This window comes from Tenrec ecaudatus, chromosome 9 (assembly GCF_050624435.1).
Source record: "Tenrec ecaudatus isolate mTenEca1 chromosome 9, mTenEca1.hap1, whole genome shotgun sequence".
Classification (NCBI taxonomy): domain Eukaryota; kingdom Metazoa; phylum Chordata; class Mammalia; order Afrosoricida; family Tenrecidae; genus Tenrec; species Tenrec ecaudatus.
In genome coordinates, this window is record NC_134538.1 from 63,303,758 (window position 1) to 63,328,972 (window position 25,215).

The 25,215-nt window shown below is 42.1% G+C and overlaps 1 protein-coding gene across 1 annotated transcript in view; it reads right to left on the reverse strand.

Annotated features, from left to right (window-relative positions):
* The window catches only part of HECW1 (HECT, C2 and WW domain containing E3 ubiquitin protein ligase 1), a 246,062-nt gene that overhangs the window by 79,138 nt on the left and 141,709 nt on the right, over nucleotides 1-25,215 (reverse strand). The window contains exons 11-14 of the mRNA XM_075557535.1: nucleotides 23,654-23,799; nucleotides 21,212-21,333; nucleotides 18,549-18,734; nucleotides 12,808-12,942 (exon numbers count right to left, since the gene is read on the reverse strand). Of these exons, the coding sequence (XP_075413650.1) occupies nucleotides 12,808-12,942; nucleotides 18,549-18,734; nucleotides 21,212-21,333; nucleotides 23,654-23,799 (589 nt within the window). The remainder of the gene's footprint in view (nucleotides 1-12,807; nucleotides 12,943-18,548; nucleotides 18,735-21,211; nucleotides 21,334-23,653; nucleotides 23,800-25,215) is intronic.

Genomic DNA, 25,215 nt, shown 5'->3' on the forward strand with positions numbered 1-25,215 from the left:
TGGGGAATATAATTCATTCTGTGAAATTCGGCAATGCATGTTGAAATAGCCCTTAACATTCTTTAAAAAATTTGAAGAACTTTGTAAGACATCTATAAAAAGGTCAACCATCTACATCTGCAAAGGAAGAAACCCCTCTGAAAGGTAGTATGAAATTCCCTCACACAGAATTCAGGAGCTGCAGGGAGAATCTATGCTGGAGAGCTCGGACAGGTCACGTCAACCCCAAGTTGTGACTTTAAAGACAAGGCCCTATGTGGAATTGCTGATGACAAGTAGGACGCAGGACTTAGGGCTTCCTAATTAAAGACATGGTAATCACTAGCTTCCTTTGGATAATACTTCCAGACTCTACACAGACAAGAATGACAACCTCTACTTGGAGAGATGTGCTGCCAACTCACTATCTGCATGTGGCAGTCTTTGAGCCTCTCTTTTGGAAGCAGAAGGGACCCAACTCCAACCTCGGTCTCTCCTAGGACTCCTTGTCCAGCGCTCACCAGGAGGAAAAGGAGATCGCCTCTTTGCCAGGGCGACAGCACTTCTCATTTTGACATCATGAGCACGTAGCCATGTCCAGCTGGGACAGCCAAATAAAAAGACATAAAACCTGATCTCTATAAAGCAGCAATGAACTATTTCCTCTGCTGAGGGATGAAAGAAAGGTTTGTTGCATCCATATATATCCCCCCCACACACTTTTTTTGTAAACGCAAGCTCTCTGGGGGGCGCCATTGAATACACGTTGAACAGTCGTAGGTCAGACCTGCTAGTGCTCTTGGGAGAGAGGGCTGTCCTCCTCTTATAAAAATGTATAACCTCAAGAACTCGGCAAAGGGTTACTAGGAGCCTAAATGGACTTTATTATTCTTATTTGGTTTATACATGAAAACAAATGCAGAGTATTCTGAGTCCCAGAATTAGCTTGGGGAAAACTATGAGTGAGGTAGAAGGAAACAACACAGGGAGACACAGTACCTGAATGGGCCCTGGGGAACGATGTCAGTTGGCTTTCAGGTGGGTTTAAAAGATTTTTGGAGCTGCGAAGAAAAAGATTCTCAAAGACCACTCAACTGAAGAGTATCAACGAGATGAGTTACAGAGAGAGAAGAGGGTAGAAGAAAGAGCTGACAATAGAACTGGAGGACTTGGCCCTGCACTGAGCTCAGCCACGTTCACTGTCTCCATCTGGACCAAGGTGCCTGGTGGCTGGTGGATGCCGCAGGTGCAGAGGCCTTGGAAAAAGAAAGAAAGTCGCCAATCTTTCTCCAGATGACACGTCTGCAGTGGTGCAGAAGCACGCTAGGGAACGATGGGGGCTACACTGAGGATATGGGTTCTCTGGCAAAACGAAGCCAGATGTAAAGGTTTTAGAAATTCGATGAAGGTGACGTACGCTAAAACAGAGGCAATTCACTGACAAATTAGCTTGGGCCAACTATGAGTGAGGTAGAGGAAAACAACCTAGTTAGACAGAGGGCCTGTAGGGGCCCTCAGCTACAGAAACCTCTGTTGGGGTAAAGGGTAACTGAACAGTGGGCACTAGATGGTCTGCAGACCAGGGTGTGGAGGAAGACAGGGTTACATAGATGCATTCTCTCCACCTAGGTGCCCCGCAGCGCACAAGGATGGAGACAATTTTAGACCGGGCTTGAGGAGATGCTGAAATTTGAAAGTTAGACAAGACTTTATGTTCTAAAGGTTCCCTGGCTTTGCAGTGGGTTGATCACTGGGCTGCTAACGACAAATTGGTGGTCCAAAACCACAAGCTACTCTGTGGGAGGACGAGGCAGGCTGCTTTCAGAAAGATTTGTAACCCAGGCTGTAGGCTACCTAGAGTTTAGATTTTAGATTCTTGAGGTATATGGAATCCTTCACAGAAGACACCAGGATGATTTGATTTGGAAATCCCACCTAGGGAACTGTACTTTCCCTAAAACACACCTGTTTCAGACTAGAAATGGAACTCCTTTGTAGGTAAAGGAGACACACCCTAGTGTGAGAAGAAGCAGAAGTCATAATTTTGGAAGATAGTAAACTTGGGTTCGAATCTCTTGTTTTTGAGCTTGCTCAATAATTGATAACTTAAGATTACTATGCACTTTCTTTGATTTTTGTGACATGTCTTAGTCCCACACACAGTTTTGCTTCAGTGAATCAATCAGCATTATAAAAAAACCTGCCTATGTCTAACACTGATTTCTTAGAGTGTTCCGTTACTTAAGTTTTTAACCTGTATAAGTGGTCATCCCATGTGTTTTAGTCTAAAGAGTTTTCCACAAGATGTCTATTTTCCTTTTCTCGATAGTACATTAAATCCTATACTGTTGGCTAGATATATGATTCTCTTGTTAGAATTACCAATTGTCTCTGGGAGTTTACTTAACTAATTTCTCAGCAAGCTTACCATGATGCCTCTAAAATAGACCAGGGATATAAGTGACAGATAAACAAATAGACTTTGAGCTCACACTTAATCGTAAGCTCGAATCTAGGGACAATTAGTTCTTACGCTGTGGTCCTGCTAATACTTGCCCTCATGAAGTGATTGCTGAAGAGACGGGTGCTAAAGCAAAGTATGGAGAAGAAAACCACACGGTGCCTGGTCGAAGAGAATAGTGTTTGAGGTCTTAAACTCTTGTATTTAAAAAATAGTTTTATTGACATATAATTCATATATCACGCATTTCAATAGATCATCTCAAAAAGAGTTGTACAATCACTTTCTGCACATTTTCTTCCTTCTTGTACTCATTGCTGCCAGTTCCCCATTTCCTTCCAACTTCTTCCCCCACCCCCAATAAGCCATTAATGTTGTTACTATCTCTGTAGATTTATCCCTCCTGGATGTCATAGGCTAGAACACACACACACACACACACACACACACACACACACAGCTAAAAATACCCCAAACAAACCAACAACAATAACAAAATAAACTAGAAAAGCCTCAATGGAAAAAGCAAACAGGAAATATGAAAAAACAGAGCAAATTTACATGAGTCAAAGGGAGTTCCAATGATAAGGTGTTTGATTGTAATCTAACTGGTTCTGCAACCATTCACTTTCCACTGCACTCTGCATACTAGCAACATTATTCATACTCCTGGCCCACGGCCAGAGGGCCTTCATTGGAGGCCCCATCCATGTGTATTGGTTAAAGGCTTGCCTTAAACAATAGCCAACTAAGGGAGATGTCAGCCGAGTCCATACGGAAAGAAGGAGCACACCCACACGTGTGACTCAAGGATTGTAAATAATAAAATCCAAGAAAAAAAGAGGGAATTGTAATAGGGCTTAAGTTCTTTTCACCTGGTTTGCAGAAGGCTGTGGATGACAGCGAAAGCCCAAAGTCCATTTGCAGAGTCCCCATTCAGATTAAGCCTTTATTGAATTCTCAAGGACCCTTGACCACTGTCCTTAACAATGTTTATCATCAGGAGCCCAAGTGGCATAGGGGTTCCATGTTGGTTAGCAGTTTGAAATGACCAGCTGCTCGACGGGAGAAAGGACTTCCTACCCCAGTAAACATTTAGTCTTGGAAACTCACAGGGGCAGTTCTACCCTGTCCTATAGGGCCACTATGAGTTGGAACTGACTCAATAGCAGTGTTTGGTTTGGGAGTTTGGGGTCAGATAAAAGTGAATTGGAAAGTGGACAGCAGATGAAGTTGCGTTAAAATTTAGTATATTATTATTTGTTTTCCCCTTTGACTCATGTTTTGTTTTAGTTTCTGTTATCTTCTGCTTTCTTTGAGATTGAGATTTGTCTGTGTTTTAGTCTGTTACCATTGTTGTTGTTGTTGGTATGATTTTATTTATATACAATCCAGGACAGGTAAATCTATAGAAACAGTAACTAGATTTAATTAAGTCAGGAGAGGTTGGGGGCTAATGGGAAACTAATCATAGTAGCTAAAAAATTAAGAAAATACTTAAAAATTGATTGTGGTGATGATTATAAAACTCTTTTTATATATGTTTAAATCACTGAATTTTATGGTTTGTGAGTTATCTGTCAATAAAACTATTAAAAAATTAAAAACAAACAAATAAACAAAAAATATATACAGCCTGAGAAACCTGATAGTCCAGTTCTACTCTGTTCTGTAGGCTTGCTATGAGTTGGAATTGACCCAGGGCAAAGGGTTTGGGCGTTTTTTTGGTTGATAGTTCTCATATGTTTTTAGACTTGAAGTAATACAAATGATCCATTCTGAGATGGATGTCTGAATAATTGAGTGATTGATGTGGATTTTACTGAAGGCATTATTTTTAAATAAAAAACAAAATGATTCATGACTAGTCCATTCTAGCTCATGGAGACCCCATGGGTTACCGGGTATAATGGCTTTCTATTAGACTTTCAATGCCCGTAATCTTATGGAAGATCACTAGGCCTATGTTTTGTGGATATGTTCAGTGGGTTCACATTGCCCATCTTCATTCAGTGCCCAAGAGCAAACTGCCTTACCCAAGTGCCTCACATTGCTTTTCTAACATTGAAATGTCCCAAATAATGAAATTTCCTTTAAAACCAAAATTACAATGACTCATTGGATTCCTTGGCGTTTGCATGATCCTTTTTTAATTACAGAATTTCTCAGATGTGTGTGTGTTCATGGACACATATGTATATTTTCTCCTAGTGGGCTGTCTCTCTCAAGACATTCAGTCTATCCTCCTTCAATTGGTAGAGCTTCATTTGCAGTAGAGAAGCTCTGGTGGTCAGCAGTTCAAAACCATGAGCCGCAGTTTGGGAGATAGCTGGGACTCTTTGCTCCCTCAAGAGTTCCAGTCTGGGTAAATTCACAGGGTGTGTTCTCCCCTGCCCTGTAAGGTCACTATTAGTTGGTATCATGTCGCCGGCAGTGAGTTAAGGTTTTGTTTGTTTGAGTTTGCATTAGGAATCATTCTCGGGGTTCCTTTTTTACTTTTAATGTTGACAGTGTTCATTAAAATGTTCAATATGAAAATTTTACAAAATTTTGATCTCTAGACAAAACAAAATATATGCTCAGAAAATAGATTTTAGTAACTGGCACATATGTGTCTCTTTTGCATAGCAATTTGGAAATGTAAACTGGTGTAATTTTCTAAAAAGGAGTGATTAAAAATGATAAGTTCTAGATAACAATTTAGTTAATAATCAGCTATTGCTTTCTCCAGGTACCCTGGAGACCTGTTGGTAAACAAACCGGCATGTCCAGAGGAAAAGCCCAATTAATTGATTTATATATAACATCTTTAGATTCTTTTTTAGGTTATACTAAAATTATATGATTTTCAGAATTATCTTAAGGAAACAAAAAAAGAGAGATGTATATTTGAGCTGTTCAACATATTTGACCAAAAAATATAATGTATAAAAAAAGGAGACAAGTTAAGTTATAGTAACTCTATTATAAAATATAGAAAAGTTTTATTGGCATGGAAACTATCTACAGAGTCATGTACTGGTAAAATATGACACGGAACCACAACAACATGATCCTATCTTTAGCTTCTTGTATGTTAGGGATTATTATTTTAATTTCTTTCTCATCAATTACATATTACTAATAATTAAAGCATTATTTTCATGGTGTCAGACCTTTATAAACTTCCAACTAAACCTTTAATCATGTGTGAGAAGCAATATAGAAATGACTCTTCTAAAATAAAGCTTTTTGTCAATTTAGCTGACCAAAGATGTAATAATCTTTCATGATATCTAACAAGGTAATTACTTCCATGATGACATCTATCAGAAGCCAATAACTTAGGGACGTGGTCTGCTGTCAATGTAAGTGGACATGGAAAAGCTTGGAGAAGCTTGCTTGCTTTTTGTTGGACCTGGGTCCTGCATTTGGCTTGTCCTTTGACCCCTGGTCTTTTGGGCTTGAGCTAGCAGCCTGCCATATTGCCTGCCAATCCTGGACATTGTCTGTAGCATGCATGCCATATGACCTGCCAGTCTTGGGTCATCAAACCCCGCACCTATGTGAGTCAAGAGAAGTCTCTATCCTTTCATCTGACACATCAAGTTTCCCACCTCTACAACTGTGTGAGCCATGTCCTTAATATAAATCTCTCTATATGAATACATAAGGAGCTCTGGGGACACTGTCAAGTGTATGCTTGACTGCTAACTGCAAGGTGGGTGGTTCAAAACCACCAGCTGTTCTACATGAGAAAAAGGAGCCTATCTGCTCTTGTAAAGATTTCCAGCGTCTGGGAATGCTATAGGTGGTGTCTTTGAGCTGGAATCAACTCGATGGCGGTGGCTGTATGAATACCCAAACAGTTTCACTGGCATTTCTTCTCTAGAGAACTCAGCCGAAGCTAGCAAACATTCCTGAATGAAATTCTTTCAGGTCATCAGAACCAATGAAATTGCTTTTGCCCTCGAAAAACCTGACTGCACAGAATGGCTGGCTTCTGCCTTTCAAGTGAAAAGCAAGATTCCCTTCCCCAAACTCTCGCCCTTTTCTGTAGCAATCATCATTAAGAATTTTAAATGTGTGTGTGTACTTTTCCTTCCCCAAATTTTCTATGATTAATTATTTTCTAGCCTGACCAAGATAAAGTGGTAAAAGAAATAAAAATGATGCATGTTTATCCTATCTTATTAGTTAATATTCACTTATGTTGCGAATTACAGTGTAAATAAGGCCCATGTGTTAACCTGCAGTGAATTCCTTCCCGATAGGGTCAAGGACGCAGTGTGCGTTGCCTGCTGTACGCTATCCATTTATTTATGAGTAAGAGAATTGTTAGTCCTGTGGGGCAGCGTTGCTCCACACAGCTCCTCTAACTCTAGTCTACGTGACTCTTACCCAGCGTCCACGGAGAGCCATTCAAACTGGGTGAATTCCACTTTTGTGATGAGACTGAGGAAGAGAAGGTGGGGAAGATGCTGAGAGATGGTATGATTCGGGTTTTTACCAATTTTTTTATGGTTAAGTTTTTAGTGGTTTATAACATAGTTAATTGTGATGGTAAAAACTTGGACTCTCATCAGTTTTGCCGTCCTTCTGGGTATAAAATGAGTTACCCCTAAAGCAGGAATGGGGCACCTTATGATCATGGAGAAAGAGGAGCTGAGAGTGGAGAGTGTACTGTAGACCCCATAATGCAGGTATGTTGAGTCCGCTCGATCCAGGAGACAGAGAGCTGTGATCCTAGAGGGGCAGCAGAGGACAGGCAGCAACAGAACCAAGAGCCAGAGCACAAGACAGAGTGGCGGGCTTCCTGACTCTCAGAGTGAGTAAAACTGAGTGCCTCTGAGCAGAAGAGTTGCTTGTGAATAGGGTATTTTGGGCACTTATTTTGTGTAGCTAAATTTGCTGACCCCCAGAACTAGAGCTGAGCACCTTTGGGCGGATGCTTCTGGCAGAGTGGCGTGCCCTTTGGGGATTTATTGTGAGTGCTCAAATGACTTTGTAACATAGCCTGAGCAGGGCAGAGGCCAAGGCCCTGGGAAAGGCATACCTTGCACCCATTGCTGAGATGAGGTATTTCTGACTGAAAAACTTCTAGGTCTTCAGAATTTTCTATCATGGATTAGAAGTAAAAAATTAAAATATTCCAAATAGAGGCCATAATCATGAAGATTGTCTGTAAGTTGTATGTGGCCACTGAGATGCAGTATCAAAGCTAGAGGAAGAATGATTGGTGTAGACTTGGTGAAAAAGTTGAGGGTGGCAGCCTGTCTGCCCTACTGCTCATAGGAATTGGCCTTGGGCTGATGTTTAACTTGACTCTCCTTTTCCCTGTGAAGTCAGACGAGAAGGTCAGCGATCACCCCCATGCCATTCTTGCAAACTGCCTTATAGGATAGATCGGTGCCTACAAATTGTGGTTTTGGCAAAGAGAATTGAAACTATTTTGGATTGCCAGAAGAACTAAAAAATCAGTCTTAGAAGAAATAAAACCTGAACCTTCCTTTGAAGCAAGAGAGATCAGATTTTGTTTACTCGCTTACTTTGGAGATGTTGTCAGGAAAAATCCACTGCTAGACAAAGGCTCAGGAGAGTAGAGAGAGCGCCAGTGCAATTGGGAGCACTCTCAGTGAAATGGATTTGCACAGTCTACCCCAAACATCCCAACAATCATGTAGATGGCACAAGACTGGGACAGCTTCATTCTGATCTTTAGAAAAGAGCCCCGTCAATGGGAGCCGACGTCTTGGAAACCAACAACAGCAACAAGGTGTGCTTTATTGGTACCAAAATACTGCAACCAGAAGCATCGCAGCGATACAATGAAGATCCAAATATCATATAAGGGCCACTCGATGCACACACTCCAATAGGCTTAAGAACTTTCAAGAATATGCCTGGGCATTTTCCAGGCAAGATAAAGGCTAATTCAAAACATGTGTTTTCTGAATTTTTGAGGGGAAAAAATTCACCATTTACAATCCTGAATATAGGAACTGTTACTTTTTCAGGGACTTACTTGATTCTGCTCTTGAGTGGAATTAATGAAAAGAAACCAACAGTTGAGCAAAGCAACACATAAGAGCATGGCTCATGAAGGTGTTAAGAAAGTTCCCCTCAATGCTGCGGCCTAAGGAACTTCTGTAGATAATTCCCCATTGCCTGGATGTAAAACACTGAAAAATAATGGATTATAGAAATAACCCTCTGATGATTCCTGTGATTCCTATTTCCATCGGTATAGCCCTCATTTCTAATTGGGTATCGTGCAGTGTTATTACACATCATTAATTTATCTGCATGGACTTGTCTTCCCCCCGCCCCCCGGCTTTCTTACTCATCTCACCTTCACGTTGTTTAAGAAACTATGATTATTTTAGTTGCAAATACCGGAAGCTTAGAATCCAACCCTCTAGATTCCGAGACTCACAGAACTGAGCCAGCTTTATGGTCACTTCGTCCCCTTGTCTTCGTTTGCAGGTGAGCAAACAGTGCCCTCCAGAGGGAGCAACACAAAGGCACACAAACCACAGCTCCTCTGTGGAAACAGTCCCCGAGCAGCGTCACCCACGGACATGCAATGAACTGCAAGTTTTAATATGGTGGAGGTTTGGGTGCACCTCTGAAAAAGGCATGACAATGTACTTGCAAAAACAAAAACGGACCCTGCTGAATCCAGTTCCATTCCAGTACCATGACTTGGCATCCACTCCACCGCAACGTTTCCATTCCCTGGTGTAAGGCCCGAGTGGCTGCCTGCCAGCTGACTTAACTGCAGAGGACGCTTGGCTTTCCACTGGCTGATGTCCTGCCTCTTCTTCCTCCGGAATGACCTCTGCTTTCACTTGGTGTCCCGTCCTTACCCCAGTTTAGGGGCTTCTCAGCTAAAACTGGGTTGTGACAAGGACTCCCGAAAGAACCTTTTGTTCTCCAGCCTCTCTTTATTAAAAGCCTTCAGTCTCTTCTTAAAAACATGGGTTTTTACTGGACTGGGAGTTAGGGCACAGATGCCTATATGACCTGAGTAAATATCGAGCCCTTGACAACGAGCCCTGAACCCACCCCTCCAGACAGAAATAGTCTTCCGCTGGCGTGAGAAAATGAACAAAAGACAATTTAAAAACCAACGATCATCAAGTCACTTCTCTCCAATTCCTCAAGATGTCCACAAAAGGCCCTGCTCTTCCATGTGCCATTCAAGGCTTTCCCAAAACCAGGGCAGAGTGAATGGAGACCTACTATTCTGGTCATATTGAACCTTGTTTCTCTACGACCTTTCTAACGCCTACCTCTGACCCCTGGCATAGTCTGTGCATTGAGGATTGTCCTACCTTCTTCACACCTATCACACCCCACCTATTTGCATCTAGCTCAGGAACTTGCTGTGTAGAGCGAGCGTTCCATTGTCTCTTTAGGACACTCCTGCAGCACGAGGACGCACTCCTCTCTGGGCACTCAATCACAATCGGGTTTCTCTTGTTCCTTAACTTTGTGTACTTCTGGCCCGAGAGAGCATGTCTGCTTTTCTCATTCCACGGCGCTCGTAGCAGGCCATGCACTTAATCAATGTTTGTTGTGCGAACTCTCGCCACAGCAAACACAACCAGCATTCCCATGACGCCTCTCCTGTATTTTTACACCGAACTCCCTCTTGTCACCCTCATTCCTGAGGTCATGTGTTCTAAGCAGTAGAAATATTTATTTTCTTAGAAGCTGGTCTTTGTTTTCTGATGTGCTCCCTAAGCTCACCTCTCTGCTGCCTTCCAGCTCTTTCTGCGTTGTTCTCCTTGTCGCCCCGGTGAAAGCTTTGGCTTATTTGAGCTGACAGTAAAGAGGGGATGGGCAGTCAAATGGGGGTGGGGCTTGAAAACCTGAAGAACTCAGTCCCTTGTCAAGTGGACGAGTTTGGGAGTATCAGGAAAGAGCCACCCGGATGACTGGCACAAATGAATGCGTGCTTTTCATTATCATGTGTTAGAATCAATGTGTTGTTGGTGGAAGACCATAGACCATAGCATTTATCCATAATGTTGTCGCTCACTACACAATGGCACCTGGAAAGCTGGAACTTGATGGGAGAGTTTCACCAATTTTCTGCCTTTGACAAGATGCAGCTTACCACTTTTCTACTGCTCTCTATTAGAGGGAAAGATTTGAGCTTTCCTTCTCTGACAGGTTTCTGTCTTATCCAGGTTCTGGCTATTGCAGATTATATTGTCATTGAATCTGGACTACTTTACACTATCAACCAAATATTTTGGAATAAGTAATGCAAGTATTATCTGTGGTCTCATTCTAGTTCTTCCAATTAGAAGGGGGTTTGATATTCAGATTTTTAGGCTAATTTGTAAAAATTGTAAGAAATATATATATATTTAGGGAGGCTCCTCTTACTTTTGGTAATCAATATCTTCATTTTATTGAGAGAAAATTGAACTGGAGCTTCGAGCTTCTTTGCCCACCTGTGATTAAGCATGCTGTGTTAATGCTAAAACTACCTTAATAATTTTAAAGATCTTAGATATTTTAATTAAGCCTAAATGCCATTTTTGAAATTGATTACTTCTTGAATTTTTCTACCTATGTCCTAAGACAATATTCTTTGTGGCTTATGAATATATCAGAGAAGGGACTATGCAGGTTGAGCTGAGAAGTTGGGATGTTGTTTTTGGTCATTGATGACATGGTAGCTGGATGGCTGATAGCTAGACAGTCCTTACACCTAAAGAGTGTTAGGTTACACATATCACTTTCTGTACATGTAGAAAAAAGCCTAAAACAGTAATGCATAAGATAACAACTGAAAGAAAAAAAATCATTTTATTCCACTGGAATCAAACCATGGGTGCCCTGGGCTGGGAACAGTCTTATTTCTCAGATTGTAAAGAACACTACTCCTGAAAGAGTAGTTAAGAAATAATTCCCAATGCTAAATTTTCTTTTTAATTGGTACAGATACATCAATGACCGGTTCTTCCCTGAGACTGAAGTTTGCTGTCTGGAGGAGGTTGCTATCAGAGGTACTGCCACTGTCAACATTTCTCCGGCAATGTCCACTAAGGTGTGGCGTTATATCTGCAAATATTCCTATTTCACCTTACTCAGCTTTGTAATATTCTACCTCATTGTAACCCAATTCTACAAGCTGATTTAAAAAAATGTTCTCAGGCCCCATATCTCCTAAAATGCTGATGGCTTCCATGAAAAGAAGGTTGGGAAGTAGAGGCAAGAATTCCACAAGACAGTGAAAATGACACTAAGAAAGACGGCAGTCCTTTAGACACCCGCAGAAGATCACCGTGGGTAGTGAAGAACATATGAAGTCTTTGCAGGTCCTAGATAGAGTGGGAGAAAAATGTGGAAAAAAGTTCAAAATATCATAAAAGAGGCCAGTCTTACTGATTGGATAGTGACTGGTGGCACCCCCCAGGCTATGGTCCTTCATTACCCTTCACGTCTGGAACGGAACTTACCCTTGTGGCTCAAGTTCAGCCAAACAATAGAAAGGTACTATCTAAGGGGAGCAAGAACATGAGTGAAGTGCACACACTATAGCAATCACTTGTCTAAGGTCAAGCGGGCAGCGCTTACCCACGGACTAAGTCCAGAAGGGTTAGGAACGGAGGAGGAGGAGGACTAAGTGATGGTACACCGAAGGGATGGCAATGAATGAGTGAAAAACGGGTATTAATTTTTGGATATAAAACTGCTCTGCAAACCTGTACCCAATTCACAAGAAGCAGTTACAAAAAAGACGAAAAAGACCATTCAGTGCCAGGAAGAGCGCGGAGGAGGAGGTGAGCAGTTTTCAGGTAGCCCTCTCGATTTCGCCCAAGTTTGAAGCCTCTGGGATCTCAGGCAAAGGTAGATGCTTGAAGTCAGTCACACACGGTCTATCACAGTGGTTCTCAAGCTGTGGTTCGTGACCCCTTTGGAGATCGAACGGCCCTTTCACAGGGGTTGCCTGATTCATAACAGTGGCAAAATTACAGTGATGAAGTAGCAATGAGAATAATTTTATGATTGGGGGTCATCACAACATGAGGAGCTATATTAAAGGACCGTGGTCTTATAGGAATTTACAGTAAGAATGTACAGGTGCCCATTAGGCTTTAGCAAATAGTGCCTGGCAGCTAATTGCAAGAGGCATTTTCAGCTTCCTTTAAACTAGAGAGCATCCTTTCTTAGTAGTGATGAAGGTGTTGTGGAAAGGGGAAGAAAGAAGACAGGTGAAGGGAGGTGAATGGGTATGCCCCAGGTGGTCATTCCTTCTACACAAAGCAGCACCAGTATGCAATAGGCATTAGCAAATGGCCTGGCGCAGGAGGAGAGGAAGTGGTGGGATTTCCCTTCAAGTAAGTAGGCTTGCGGAGTGGCATTACCTCTCCAGCACTGTAACTTCGGAGCCTCTGGAGGTGCTGCCGATGGGTCAGGTGGTTGGGAAGCCGGCCATTCTGAAGCGGGATTCGGGGGTCAATGAAAGTGGTTGCTCTACTGTTGTGGTCTACAAAAAAGGACTGCAGAGAAAGGCACACCGCATGAGAACGTCGTCAACAGAACGCAAGACCCCGAGGGCGGGCGATGGGCTCAGCCATCACTTCTCCTCCCTCTCCCACCTCTCTTCCCTTATCCACTCCAACCGCATCTGGGCAGATGGGTGACTGGGGCCCGTCCTTCTGTGTTCTTAGCACGGGAGCAGGGCAGTACTAGTCAGTGACCAATTCTCTATACTGCCCAGGCAGTGGATGAAGTAGTAATTATACTTCATTTCACACGAGACATAAGAGCAATAGAGCCTTTGATAGAGTATAGCAATATTCTCAAACTCAGAAAACTCACTGCTATCAAGTTGATTCTGATTCACAGCGTCTCATTTGTACCAGTGTACATCCTCTTGTCTAGTCAGGCTTGCTGGCTTATTTTGTCAAATTAGTGACTAGATATATATCCACATACTTTGACTGCAAAAGTAGCTCTGGTGGCCTTGTCGGGTAAACATTGAACTGCTAATTGTAAGGTTGGTGGTTCAAATCTACCAGCTGCTCCTCGGGAGAAAGAGGAGACGTTCTGCATCCTTAAATACTTACAGTCACTATGAGGTGAAATTGATTAGACGGTGGTGGTGTTTTATTTTGTAAACTATTATTGCACTTCTTCGATTCCCTTTCATATTTGTTCGATTTAAAAATATATGAAACGATACCCTGTTATTTAGTTGATAAAGCATATGATTATCACAGCTTCATTTAATTGTGGCATAGGTTAATGTAAATTTTTCTTTAATTCCATTTCATGCCTCTGAATTTGAATTCTCCTGGTGGTGTAGTGGTTACATGTTGGGCTGTTAACCTTACAGGCAGCAGTTTGAAACTACCAGCCACTCGGCAGGAGAAAGACGAGGCTTTCTATTTTCCCAATTATTTCCAGTCGTGGAAACCCACAGGGGCCGTTCTACCCTGTCCTAGTAGTCAGAGTTAACCTGATGGCATTGAGTTTTGTGTTCTGTTTAGTTCATTGTATACTATTAACACACTTTTTGATTTTTTCTGTTATTTTCTCATTATTTACCATCTTATTTTTAAACTTTCTGAATCATACCGAAGGTATTTTTTTCTTATTTACAAAAGCTGGCTCTGTTTGCCACCAAATCTAAGTGTTTTCCTTCTGATGTGTAAGCTTATACTGTTTCTACCCACTGCCATAACTGTTATATTTGGCTTTTCTATTGTTATCTTGTTATCATTTCTGTGTTCTTTGTTACTCTGTATTTTTTTGCCATTTTGTTCTAAAACTATATTTTTGTGTAATTTGGTCTTTTTTAAGAACTTGGAAAAGTATTTTGCAAATGACGGCCTTTTAAGCTTGTCAAAGATTTTTAGCCAGCCTTTATTTTTCAAATGATCTAATTTCACTCCCTTCAGACCTTCTGGCTCACAACACTACTCAGCTAAGAATTTAGCACCAGGTTCATATCCGCTGTGTTCCCTCTTTCTACTTTCATGTCTTTTGTAGTCTAGACTGGGTGGACTCTTCCTATTATCATACAATTATTCCATTTTTATTAGACAAAATGTCCATATTTTACTTAGGGTTTAAAAATGCACTTTAAAACATTTGAATAGCAATTGTTTATATTTGCGCATTTAATTGATTTAAACACGCACCTCTAGACCTGCTTTACTATGGTTTCCCCAGAATGTAATTTTGCTTTGGTCTCAATTAGGATCCATCTGGGAACAGGTGTGTGTGTGTGTGTGTGTGTGTGTGTATGTTTTTAGGAGAAGCAGAAGAGTCGATAGGCTCTGACATCTTGTAAATGAAAAAACCCTTTCCCCTAACATTCTCCCAAATGAAGGACACATGTTCACATGGATACAGCCTTATTTGTCTAAAACTTTTTCTTCTCAACATCCCATAGTTGTTGCTCTATGGGCTTCTTTAGTTTATGAATATGACTAAAAAGTTCTGAAACACGTCTAATTTTTATCCTTTCATAGCTAACTTCCACCGTGCCATGCCTTAATATTGATATGATTTTTTACCCTCAGTTTTAATTTTATTTATTTTTACCCTCAGGTTTTAGGATGTGTAAGTTTATTTCAATTAATTTTTACTATAATTTGATATGTACATCTACTCTGCCTACCTGATAACTTGTTTTAAGTCAGCAGTCTTATTTTTAATGTTTAATTAGTATTAATCTAACTAGTTAAATTAATATCTATACTTAGTATTCAATGATTGGCACTGTGCTTATCAGTTTCTATTTCATCTTTAGGAACAGCTAAAAGTCAGTCAGGGAGCCCAGGTAGTGAAGTGGTACTTGTTGGCCATTTACTAGTTTCATAGATGATTTTTTAAGGCATAGTACTGAAAGTTATACTCTTTATTTTATAAGACATTCTCTTATTTACCCAAAAGCTAACTATATTTGACTCAAGGTTGAAGGAGAATCTCAAGCCAATTATGATAGGATTTGTGTCAATTTGCCTGGGCCAGTACTCTCCGTGGCTTGACAGTTAAGATCTGATCATCTCCTATTATGTGATCTGATGCAATGTCATCAACCCCCTAATAGGATCTTCTATGAGCAACCCATCAGCTGTAAGATCAGTGTGGGTACAACAGTGTTCTTAGATCACAACCTGATATAATCAATTGGAATGAAATTCCCTGGGCAAATGGCTTGCTTCCAGAGGAAGTGTAAGCTGTGTAAAAGATTGCGGGGGAGGGTTTTTCCCATGAAATTTTTGTGGACTACTGGCCCAGTGGATTGATGAATTCTTTGAGTCTGTAGTTTTCTTATTTCTTATCTTTCTTCTGGAGGAGAGTATAGAAGAGGATAGCTCAATATTTGGATCTTAAGTGTTTGCTCTCAATCCTTTAAGACTCTAGACACTGTACCACTCTAAATCAGGATGCGGAACACAAATTTTATAAACTATATTATGCCATATAACCAAAGTGTCCCAGGGGACTATGGTCCTGAGTCTCTAAACCCAGGCTAATCTTGTGAGGTATTGGGTTGCGTTTAAGAAGTATTGATCACTGTGTCCCCATAGGGTTTATTATTGTTAGGTACAATTGAGATGATTCTGATCCATAGTGACCCACAGTGACCCGATGTACAACAGAAGGGACCTGCTCACTCCTGAACCATCAATACAATTATTCCAAAGCTTGAGCCCATTGTTCCTGTCAAGGTGTCACTCTATCTCAATGAGAATCTTCCTCTTTTTCACTGTCCCTCTACTTACCAAACATGATGTCCTTCTCCAAGAACTGGTCTCTCCTGACACCACACCCAAAGTATGTAAGACAAAGTCTTGCCCTCCTTTCCTGTAAGGGGCACTCTGGCTGAACTTCTTCCAAGACAGATTTATTTGTCCCTTTGGCAGTCCGTGGTATTTGCACCATTCTTTGCTGGTACCACAACTCAAGCATATTGATTCTTTTTTTGGTCAATGACCAAGTTTCATATGAGGCAACTGAAAATACCATGGCTTGGATCAGGCACACTGTAGTACTCAGAGTAACCTCACAGTTTTCAGCACTCTAAAGGGGTCTTGTGAACCAAGTTGTTCAATCGCTTGACAGCTGCTTCCATGAACATTGATTGTGGATCCAAGCAAAATAAAACCCTTGACAACCTCAATCTTTTCTCTGTTTATCATGATATTACCTACTGGTCCAGTTGTGAAGATGTGGGGATTCCTTATATTAAGTTGTAATCCATATCGAAGGCTGTAATCTTTGATCATATATGCCATTATATATTCATAGATATATATAAATATGCCATAACACAAAGAAATGAATTTTCTCTCTCTCGTTCTTGGTTTCTTTCAAGTCTTTTTGCTTTCTTCCTTGACTGAAATGTGGTCCCCTTCCCCTACTTTGTGTGCCAGTTCCATACTCATCTCCAATATTGTGATTTAACTATAGGCGCCATTCATTTTCATCTATTCGGTTTTATCCTTTTGCCGTTACATTTTGCTTTCATTGCAATCTTACAACCATTCCACATTTTTATGCTTTACTGTTTTCCTTTAAAACTACTTTCTTCCTTTGCAATAATATTTTACTGCCCTACGATTCTTGTCAAATCTTTCCAATTGGTACTGCCAATTGATCTCATATATAACTCATGGCCATTGACTCAGGAACCCAACATAGCATTTCTGAGTCTGTCAATCTTTATAGGAGCAGACAGCCTCATCTTGCTTCCATGGAGTGGCTGGTGGGTTTGCACTGCTAACCTGTGATCAGGAGCCCAGTGCTTACCACACAGTCCCAGCAGAGCTCCTTCATCCCTGGAGCTCTATAGAAATTCCTAAAAGAACCTAATGCTCAAGGCAGACAGATTTTACCAGTTACACTAAATTATTGTTATTGTCAAAGAAAACTTTAGGGGGTATTTTTGGTATAAAGTCTAAAGATTATAACTGGGAAATCATTTCCAAGGTTCCTTTAAATAGTGTGATTCCAGAATATCTGGAGTTCATGAAAATTTGAACTTCAGTTCTAGATTTCCCTCCTTTTGATCAAGATTATTCTATGGAATCCTTGATCAAAATATTCAGTAATGGTAGTTGGGCACCAAATAATTGTTCCTGTGTCAAGGCCAAGGTAGCAGTTGTTTGTGGAGGCAATTAGCACACTTCATACCTTCCTCCTCTACCTGACCTTTGTTCCAGGCGAATAGACACTGATTGGTGTTTGTAAGCTTTTACGTCCCCAGGCATCGCCTCATGGGCTAGAACATGTTATTTAACATTTAACATGTTATTAGGCCAATTGACTAGGATATTCCAAGAAACCATAACTCTAAATTTCTAAAGGACCTAAATTTCAGGAGGTTTTTGGTTGCACATAAACAACCTCAGTAGCTGTGTTCGTGTGTGTGTGTGTGTGTCATTTTTTATTTTTTCCTTCATCTCAGCTCTTTCCTTTTGTGGCTTCTTCTTATTGTTTAAAAGAAGTCATGTGTTCAAGAATCAATTGCCAACGGGTCCATTCTGACTTGTGGTGACTTGGTGTGTGTGTGAAGGTGGATTTTCCAGAAGTAATCTTCCATGCCTTTCTAGGTCCCTCTCGTTGGATTCTAACCTCTAGTCTTTTGGTTAGCAGCCATAAAGGTTGAGCAACATGATGTTAACAATTAACAACTCTCTAGGTTCAGGATTAGGAGCCCTGTGGCAGAATAGTTATGCTTTGAGTTGCAACCCACAAGGACAGCAGTTCGAACCCAGTAGGCACTCTGCAGAAGTTAACAGGTACAGGCTCAGAAACACACAGGGGCAGCTCTACCTGGTCTTATAAGATCAATATGAGTTGTCATTAACTCTTGGTAATGAGTTTTTGTTTGCATTATGGTTTTCATGAGCTTAAAGATAACAAGTGCGAGGATGGCGCAGGACTGGGTAGCGTTTCATTCTGCTGTACCCAGGGTCACTGTGCGTTGGAGCAGACTCAACCAACACCACCAATATGCTCTTGGCGACCAACCTACGGAGCAGTTCTACTTCGTACGGCATGGAGGCACCATGAATCAGACTCGGCTTAGAGACCTTGGTGTAGCTCCCTTGGTTCTTTCTAGTGACCCACCCACAGTTCCACTCACCTTTCCCTGTTGGTCTGTTTTGATTTCCCAGCCCCGGGGCAATTCTAGCCGGGTGTCTGCAAACATGTTGATGAAATTCACCAAGTCTCGGTTGTGCTGATAACGTTCAAAGTTGCGGGCGTCCCTCCGGACTTTCAGGATCATGTGCTTTAAGCAGGTGCTGCTGGTGAATACTCGGTAGGCACTCTGAGACAGTTCCATGCAGGTCGGGGTCCGCAGGGGGAGTTAAGAGAAACACAGATCAAGTACAGGTTCAGCGACTTAATATGATCGGCACACAGTAATTTATCATGGAAAACCTGCTTAACAATAAATACATACTGTAGACACACGTTGGGACAGGTGGGGGGTGGGGGTTGCAGTTCCACTCTGCCTGGCTCCTCTGTAGCCTGACACTGGGGACCTGGCTCACTTCAGGCCCTACCTCTCAGAAGATCCTGCCATTCTCTTCTCCACAGTTCCTTCCGTGAAACCACTGCAGATGCCTGCGCTTGGGCCCTGCTCTGCCTAAAACAAGATAAGGGGCCCCAGGGACTGAAGGCTGGATTTCAGAGATCTGGCACCTACTTGACACCTTATTAAAGAACCTGTGTGTCGTCGAGTAGTTGGGGGATGATAAGATGAAATCGAGGAAGTTTCAGGAGTTTCCATTCTCCTTTTGCCAAACGACATTGGTATGGTATTCAAGTATGTGTGTACCATGGTATGTGCAAGTGTGTGTGCACGCAATATGTGCACTTGTATGTATTAAAATCATAGATTACATTAGTTAGAGAGGATTGGTCCAATTGCTTTTGATGGCCCTGGTCCCACCTGGGTACCCAGGCTTGGGTTATTGTCACGTTCTTTTGACCACCCCTTTGAGACGTATAAATGGATCAATGTGTAGTTGGAAGGCAGAGTGCTAGGTCTTACCACAGGCTATCTAGAGGTTTCTCAAATAACTTGCTTCAAGCTCACCTCTTCTTCTTCCCCCACCTTCTAACCTTCTCATGCCCTATCAGACTAGTGGAATTGGTTGATGGAGTCTCAACCTGACACAGGCACCCAGAGCAGAAACGCCTGTATCTTTCTGGAGCCCCGCATCACAGTGCTCTCAAACAGGGCTGGGTTACCACCGGGCAAGGCAGGAAAGTGGTTATTTGTGCCTCCTTTCGAAACTGTAGTGGGATTTTCCACTTTTGTTTTCTTTGTTTGAAACACCTCAAACATGGTCTTTCTAGGAGTGGCTGGCGTTGATCTGTCTCCCAGCCCCACAGCCTTTCCTATAGAACCAAGCTTTCTCTTCAAATCCGTCTCAGACTCGGATGGAGCACCTAGTAAGCAAAGCCTAGTAAGCAAAGTCAGCACAGGCCTATTGGTGTTTTTTTTTTTTAGTTATCTGAAGTGAATAACATCACTACACTTTAGTAAGTAAGCACCCTTCGGCCTGTACTTGCCTTGCTAACTGAGTCATCTACCCCGGTCACAAACACTGGATTCCACCTCAGCAATCCCTCGTCAATGGAGCCATTCCACTCCTCCCTCCGAGCCTCTTCCTTAGATCTGCCTCGATCGCCTTTCTTATTTTCATGGTCGACCAGCCTGTAGTCCTTCTTTCTCTTTCACACGTCTGCCAGAAAACGTTCTTTCTATAATAAACCTGACCCTGCAAGGGCAATGCCTCACGTTCTTGCTGGTTCCTTGTTACCTATGGAAGTGTATCCAGACTCCTCTTTATGACCTTGCTCCTTACTTCGCCAGTCCTCCCTCCATCCAGCGTGACCATCATCCATCCGCCAGCCACACAGGACCCCTCACAGCTTAAAATATGGCCATTCCTCCACCTGGAACTTCATCTCCACTCAGGCTCAACCTTACAGAATCCTACAGATTTCTCTCCCTTCCTGTATCTGCCTTTGTTTCCTTCCCCTGGGTGTTAAGTCTTTACATTGCCCCCAAATTTCGTTCCTACATCAGTTCACTCAGGCTCTGCCCTACCAAGTTGGACTGCTCTGTTCATTTGTTGCTCCGCAGAATGAGAGGCTCCTACACTGATCTGTGTTTATGGGCCTGGCATCTAGGCCTGTGCTCGAACTGCAGAAAATGTTTGTCGAAGGGAGAATGAGTGGGTGCCACCAGACCATGCTACTGCTTTCTCGGAAACTGCCAAAGAATGAAATGAAACAAAACCCGACCCAGAACCCCCAAAATGATGCATGACATCAAATAATATGTAACTTAATCATGATTGTTGAGAAATTATTTACTTGAAGAGAAAATGTGGCTATTTTTCTAGGAGAAATTAATTTCTCAAATCCCAGGGTGAAAGTTATTTTGCGAAGTGGGTCAGACTGAAAGGAATATGACAACGTATGAATCTTGTTCCATGAATACTTTTCAATAAGAAGACACATATTTGTCTCCAAAACCTTTCACTGACATTAACTCATTAGCGCGTAACAAAATTTGGGTGAGGGAAGAGGGTCCCCAAATCCAGCCTTGTAATTTTTTGTTTTTTAGGGAAGTCCTAGGTAGGGTAATGCGTAGACCAAGCTGCCTTTTCTTTCCCTCTTTTGGCCCAGGTTAGATGCTCCCTCTCTGGTCTACCACACGACTTTTCAAAGAGCATCTTTGGGTCAGCAGGCGAGCAGGCCAGGCCCCCTCGGGTTGGCAACACTCACGTAATTGGCATGCAGGACGGTGAAGAACTCGGGGTTGGTGATGAACTTGACAGCTGGGGACTGCAGCAGCAAGGTGATTTTTTGTGAATTCACGGGAGAAAGGGGGCCTTCTCTCCTCAGGTCTGGAGAAAGCAAGGCAGCGAGACAGACTGCATTAGAACACAGTCTTTTCAAACGCAGGCTCGCTCTCCCCACATGGGCCGCACACATGCCTTCACACACATGGTCAGAACTGAGCGTGGTTGCAAAGGGACCGGTGCTGTGTAACCTTGCTCCTGAAGTGTGTCTGGGCGCAACTTTAGTTAGGCTTCAGCATAACAGTGACCGCCAGGACCCGGCGGTGTTTCTACAGTGTCGCCATGAGTTGGAATCAACGTGACAGCACCTACGAACAACTCCTTGATCCTAAGAGCATTTTCCTCTGGTCTTGCTAATGTTAACTACTCATACCGAGGAAAAATTTCTTTTCTTTTTTTTTTTTGCGCAAGTGGTTACCATTCTTCCCCTCTATTTATCCAAACCTATTTGCAGGCGACTTTGAATTGGCTGACCTGTGCCTTGCTCTAATGAATGGAATGTGGCACAAGTCATCTCCAGTCAGGTCCTGGCCTAGGTTGTGGGTGTTTGTGCTTTTTCACCCGCTCCTTGGGACCTGCCACCAGCAGGAGAAAGCATGGGCTTGCTGGAAGCCGACAGGCTGTATGAGTAGGGGTAGGTCAGCCCACAGCCCATCCCATAGCTGATCCAAGACAAATGTGTGAGGTGGCAGAGTCCACAGGAATTGCCCAGTTGAGCTCAGCTCAAGTAGCAAAATTGCAGGATGATGTGGTAAATAAACCCCACACCAAGCCATTTGATGTAGAGTTGACTTCAACTATGGTGTGTCAGAACCATGGGTTCTAATAATTATAATATTTGGAAGTGGATTGGCAGGCTTTTCTTCGTAGTTATCTCTGAGTGAATTCAAACTACCAACCTTTTGTTTAGTATCCTGAGATTAATCATTGGCATCACCCAAGGATTCCTTGATATATATAAAAAATGATGCTTATTTTTAACCAACTAAGTTCCAGGTGGCTTTTGAAGCAGTAAAACAAATTGGTCCAGTAGTAGACCCAGAAATGTATTTTTTTGTTCCTTGTTCCTCATATTTTTCATTGCTTGACGTATGAAAGGGCTTTGAGATTTATGAGGAAATTCCATAATTTCATTATATTTTAATTTCATTTTCACAAGAACTCCTTTTAGCTCCTTTGCAGCTCTCTCAAAGTAGAACAAAGAAAAGACTAAGAGTAAAACCTAAACTAGTAAGTTTAGGTAGTTAGTTGGTCCTACTGAAATAGAGCAGAAGTCAGAGATTGTTGGTAGTAATGTGCATGTATGCTTGAAAAATTACACGGGCAAGTCCAATATGCTGCATTATCACAGATAACTGAGGTCTGCTAAGAAGAAAATCACAGTGCCTTTTTGCTTAGATTCTGTCTTTGTGCTTTGAAGTCTGATGCCAGTTACGTAAATTTACAAATAACATGAATGACTGCGATGTCACAGTGATCATTTTATATCAATACTGGCAAAAAAATGAGGAAGCAAGTGTCCTCTGTCACTGGAATATCCTCATCTGACTTCCACTCAGGCAGAGGCAGGAGGGTGCAAGCCAGCCCCTGGTGCAAGCACACTGTGTTTGACCAAGAATTGGCCTCAGATGGTATGGACAGCCACCAGTCTTGGCAAGCCTGCTTCCCTCCCAGGTTGTTTCTTCAAAGCCCAGCCCAAACACCTTCCATAGAGGGGACTCCAACCCGAGTGACCCTGGACAAGGTTTCTGCCACCGTCAGCCTCTGCAGATGCAGGTCGCCTCTCTTTCCTCGTGGGACCAACTGCTGGGTTTGCATGACCAACTTTGCCATCTGGTGCCTAATTCAAAGTGCCACCAGGGCTCATTGTTCTCCCTCCACAGAGCTTATATCTTATTCTAAAAACAAACAAGCAATTGTTCCTAGTGTGGTCATGTAGTGCCTGTGAAAGCAGTCATTGACTTTTTTGCATGTCTTTTATTTAAAAGTTGAAAATCTGTAAGACACGCCAAATATATATATATATATATATACTTAGCAAGAAATTATGAAGTCACAGAAAAAGTTGCCTTGATGCTAAGTACTGGGGTAAACTGAGCCCAAGTCCCCTGAATTCATTCATGGGTCTGTCTTCAGACTCCCAAAACCATGGTGGCAACGTCCTAACTCTGATGGGAAACACTGCTCTTTGTGCTTATCCCTGGTGGGGTCTTGCCTCTCTCTTTGGTCCTATGTCCGTTCCATTGCTCTCTTTACTTTAGACTGCGGGCCTAGCATATGAAGCAGAATGAGGGGTATTCGTGATTTCATTCATCCATCTGGGGTGCTATCTTGGGTTTCTGGGGACCCTTCCTTCCTCCAGTACCCAAGGTTGACTGAGAAGATTCAGCCTCGGAGTCACTTCCACCGCCTCCACCTCCACCTCCTCCTGCTGGGACTTGCTCACAACTTTGGCTTCCAGAATCTTCCTCAGGCCTCTCTGTGGCGATGGTTCGTTGGATATTTTGATACCTATGAATCAGAAAATGTAAAGACAAGAGTTAACTATGACTTGTTCACTACTTTGGGGTTTAGGCTCTGAATCAGATAGTTCAAGAAATCTGTAAAGAATTGAGAATTGTCTTGAATATCAGGGAAAAAATGTTTAAAATTCCTACAGGTAGGTAAAGCATTTAGCAAGGAAGGTGACTTCTTTGTTTTGTGAACTTGGGTGGGTTTAAGTATGGCAATTTCTTTTTGGTACACTTCATTTTTAGAGCAATCAGCATATGGTGGTCTTTTAAAAATAAAAAAAGTAATTAATCATACAAAAGAGTCTGGCCTGGATTAAGTGAAATGGGGATAAGTCTAAGACAATGGTGTGAGAAATCTATTAAATTGTAGCAACTAAGATATTGAATTACCTCTACACTAATATTATAAGACTTCAAATTAGAATAATAATTCTACTACTTATTTTCATTTGTCAGGCAATTGATATGGTTGGACAGAGGTTGTGGACATATCACATGCCAAGAGCACGCTGGCAGATAAATGACTCTGAAGCAGACTCAGGTACTTTTCTTCTCCAGGGGTTTATTCAGTTAGTCAACCAGCCAGTCTCCCAGTCAGGTATTCATTAAATGTTTGCTAGCCCTTAAAGAGAGCAGCGTGATAAAAGAAGGAAACATGGAAATTGTCAATGGCTTCTTTCTACTTGGATCAATAATCAGCATTGAGAAATCAAATGACAGTTTGCACTGGGGAAACCTGCCGCAAGCAAAGGCTGCTTTAAAGTTCCAGTGAGTAAAGACGTGACTTTGATGGCCGAGGGCTGACGTGGTCTTTTCCATGGCCTCATATGGATGAACAAGCTGGATCATGAAGAAAAAAGACAGAAGAAGAAAAAGTGCATTTGAATTGTAGTGTGGCCAAAGAAGGCTGAATATGCCATAGACTTCCAGGAACAAAACAAAACAGACAAATCAACCTTAGAAGAAATGCAACCCCAAATACTCTTGAGAAACAAGGGTAGAGAGACTTAGGGCCTCTTATGTGAACACATCACCAGAAAGACCAATTACTCTGAAGGAATAGCACGCTTGGTAGAGTAGAAGGTCAGGGAAAGTGAAGAAGACCTTCCAGGAGGTGTGTTGCCACAGCAGGGACCGCAGTGGACTAACACCTGCCCCTCAGTGTGAAGAAGGCACAGCACCAGGCTGCATTTCCTTCTGTGACCCGCAAGGCAGTGCTGAGTCTGGGCTGACAGCTTGAGGGCAACTGACAACTTCAACAGCAACAACAAGCCCATTGTTGGTCTTTCCGATTGAAGAGAAGAAGAGAATGTGACATTGACCTTCGAATGCACAGTCAAGATGAAACAAATTCATTTAAAAAATCTAACTTCAACCGATCACTGATAATACCAATATCTATTACATTTTCCGC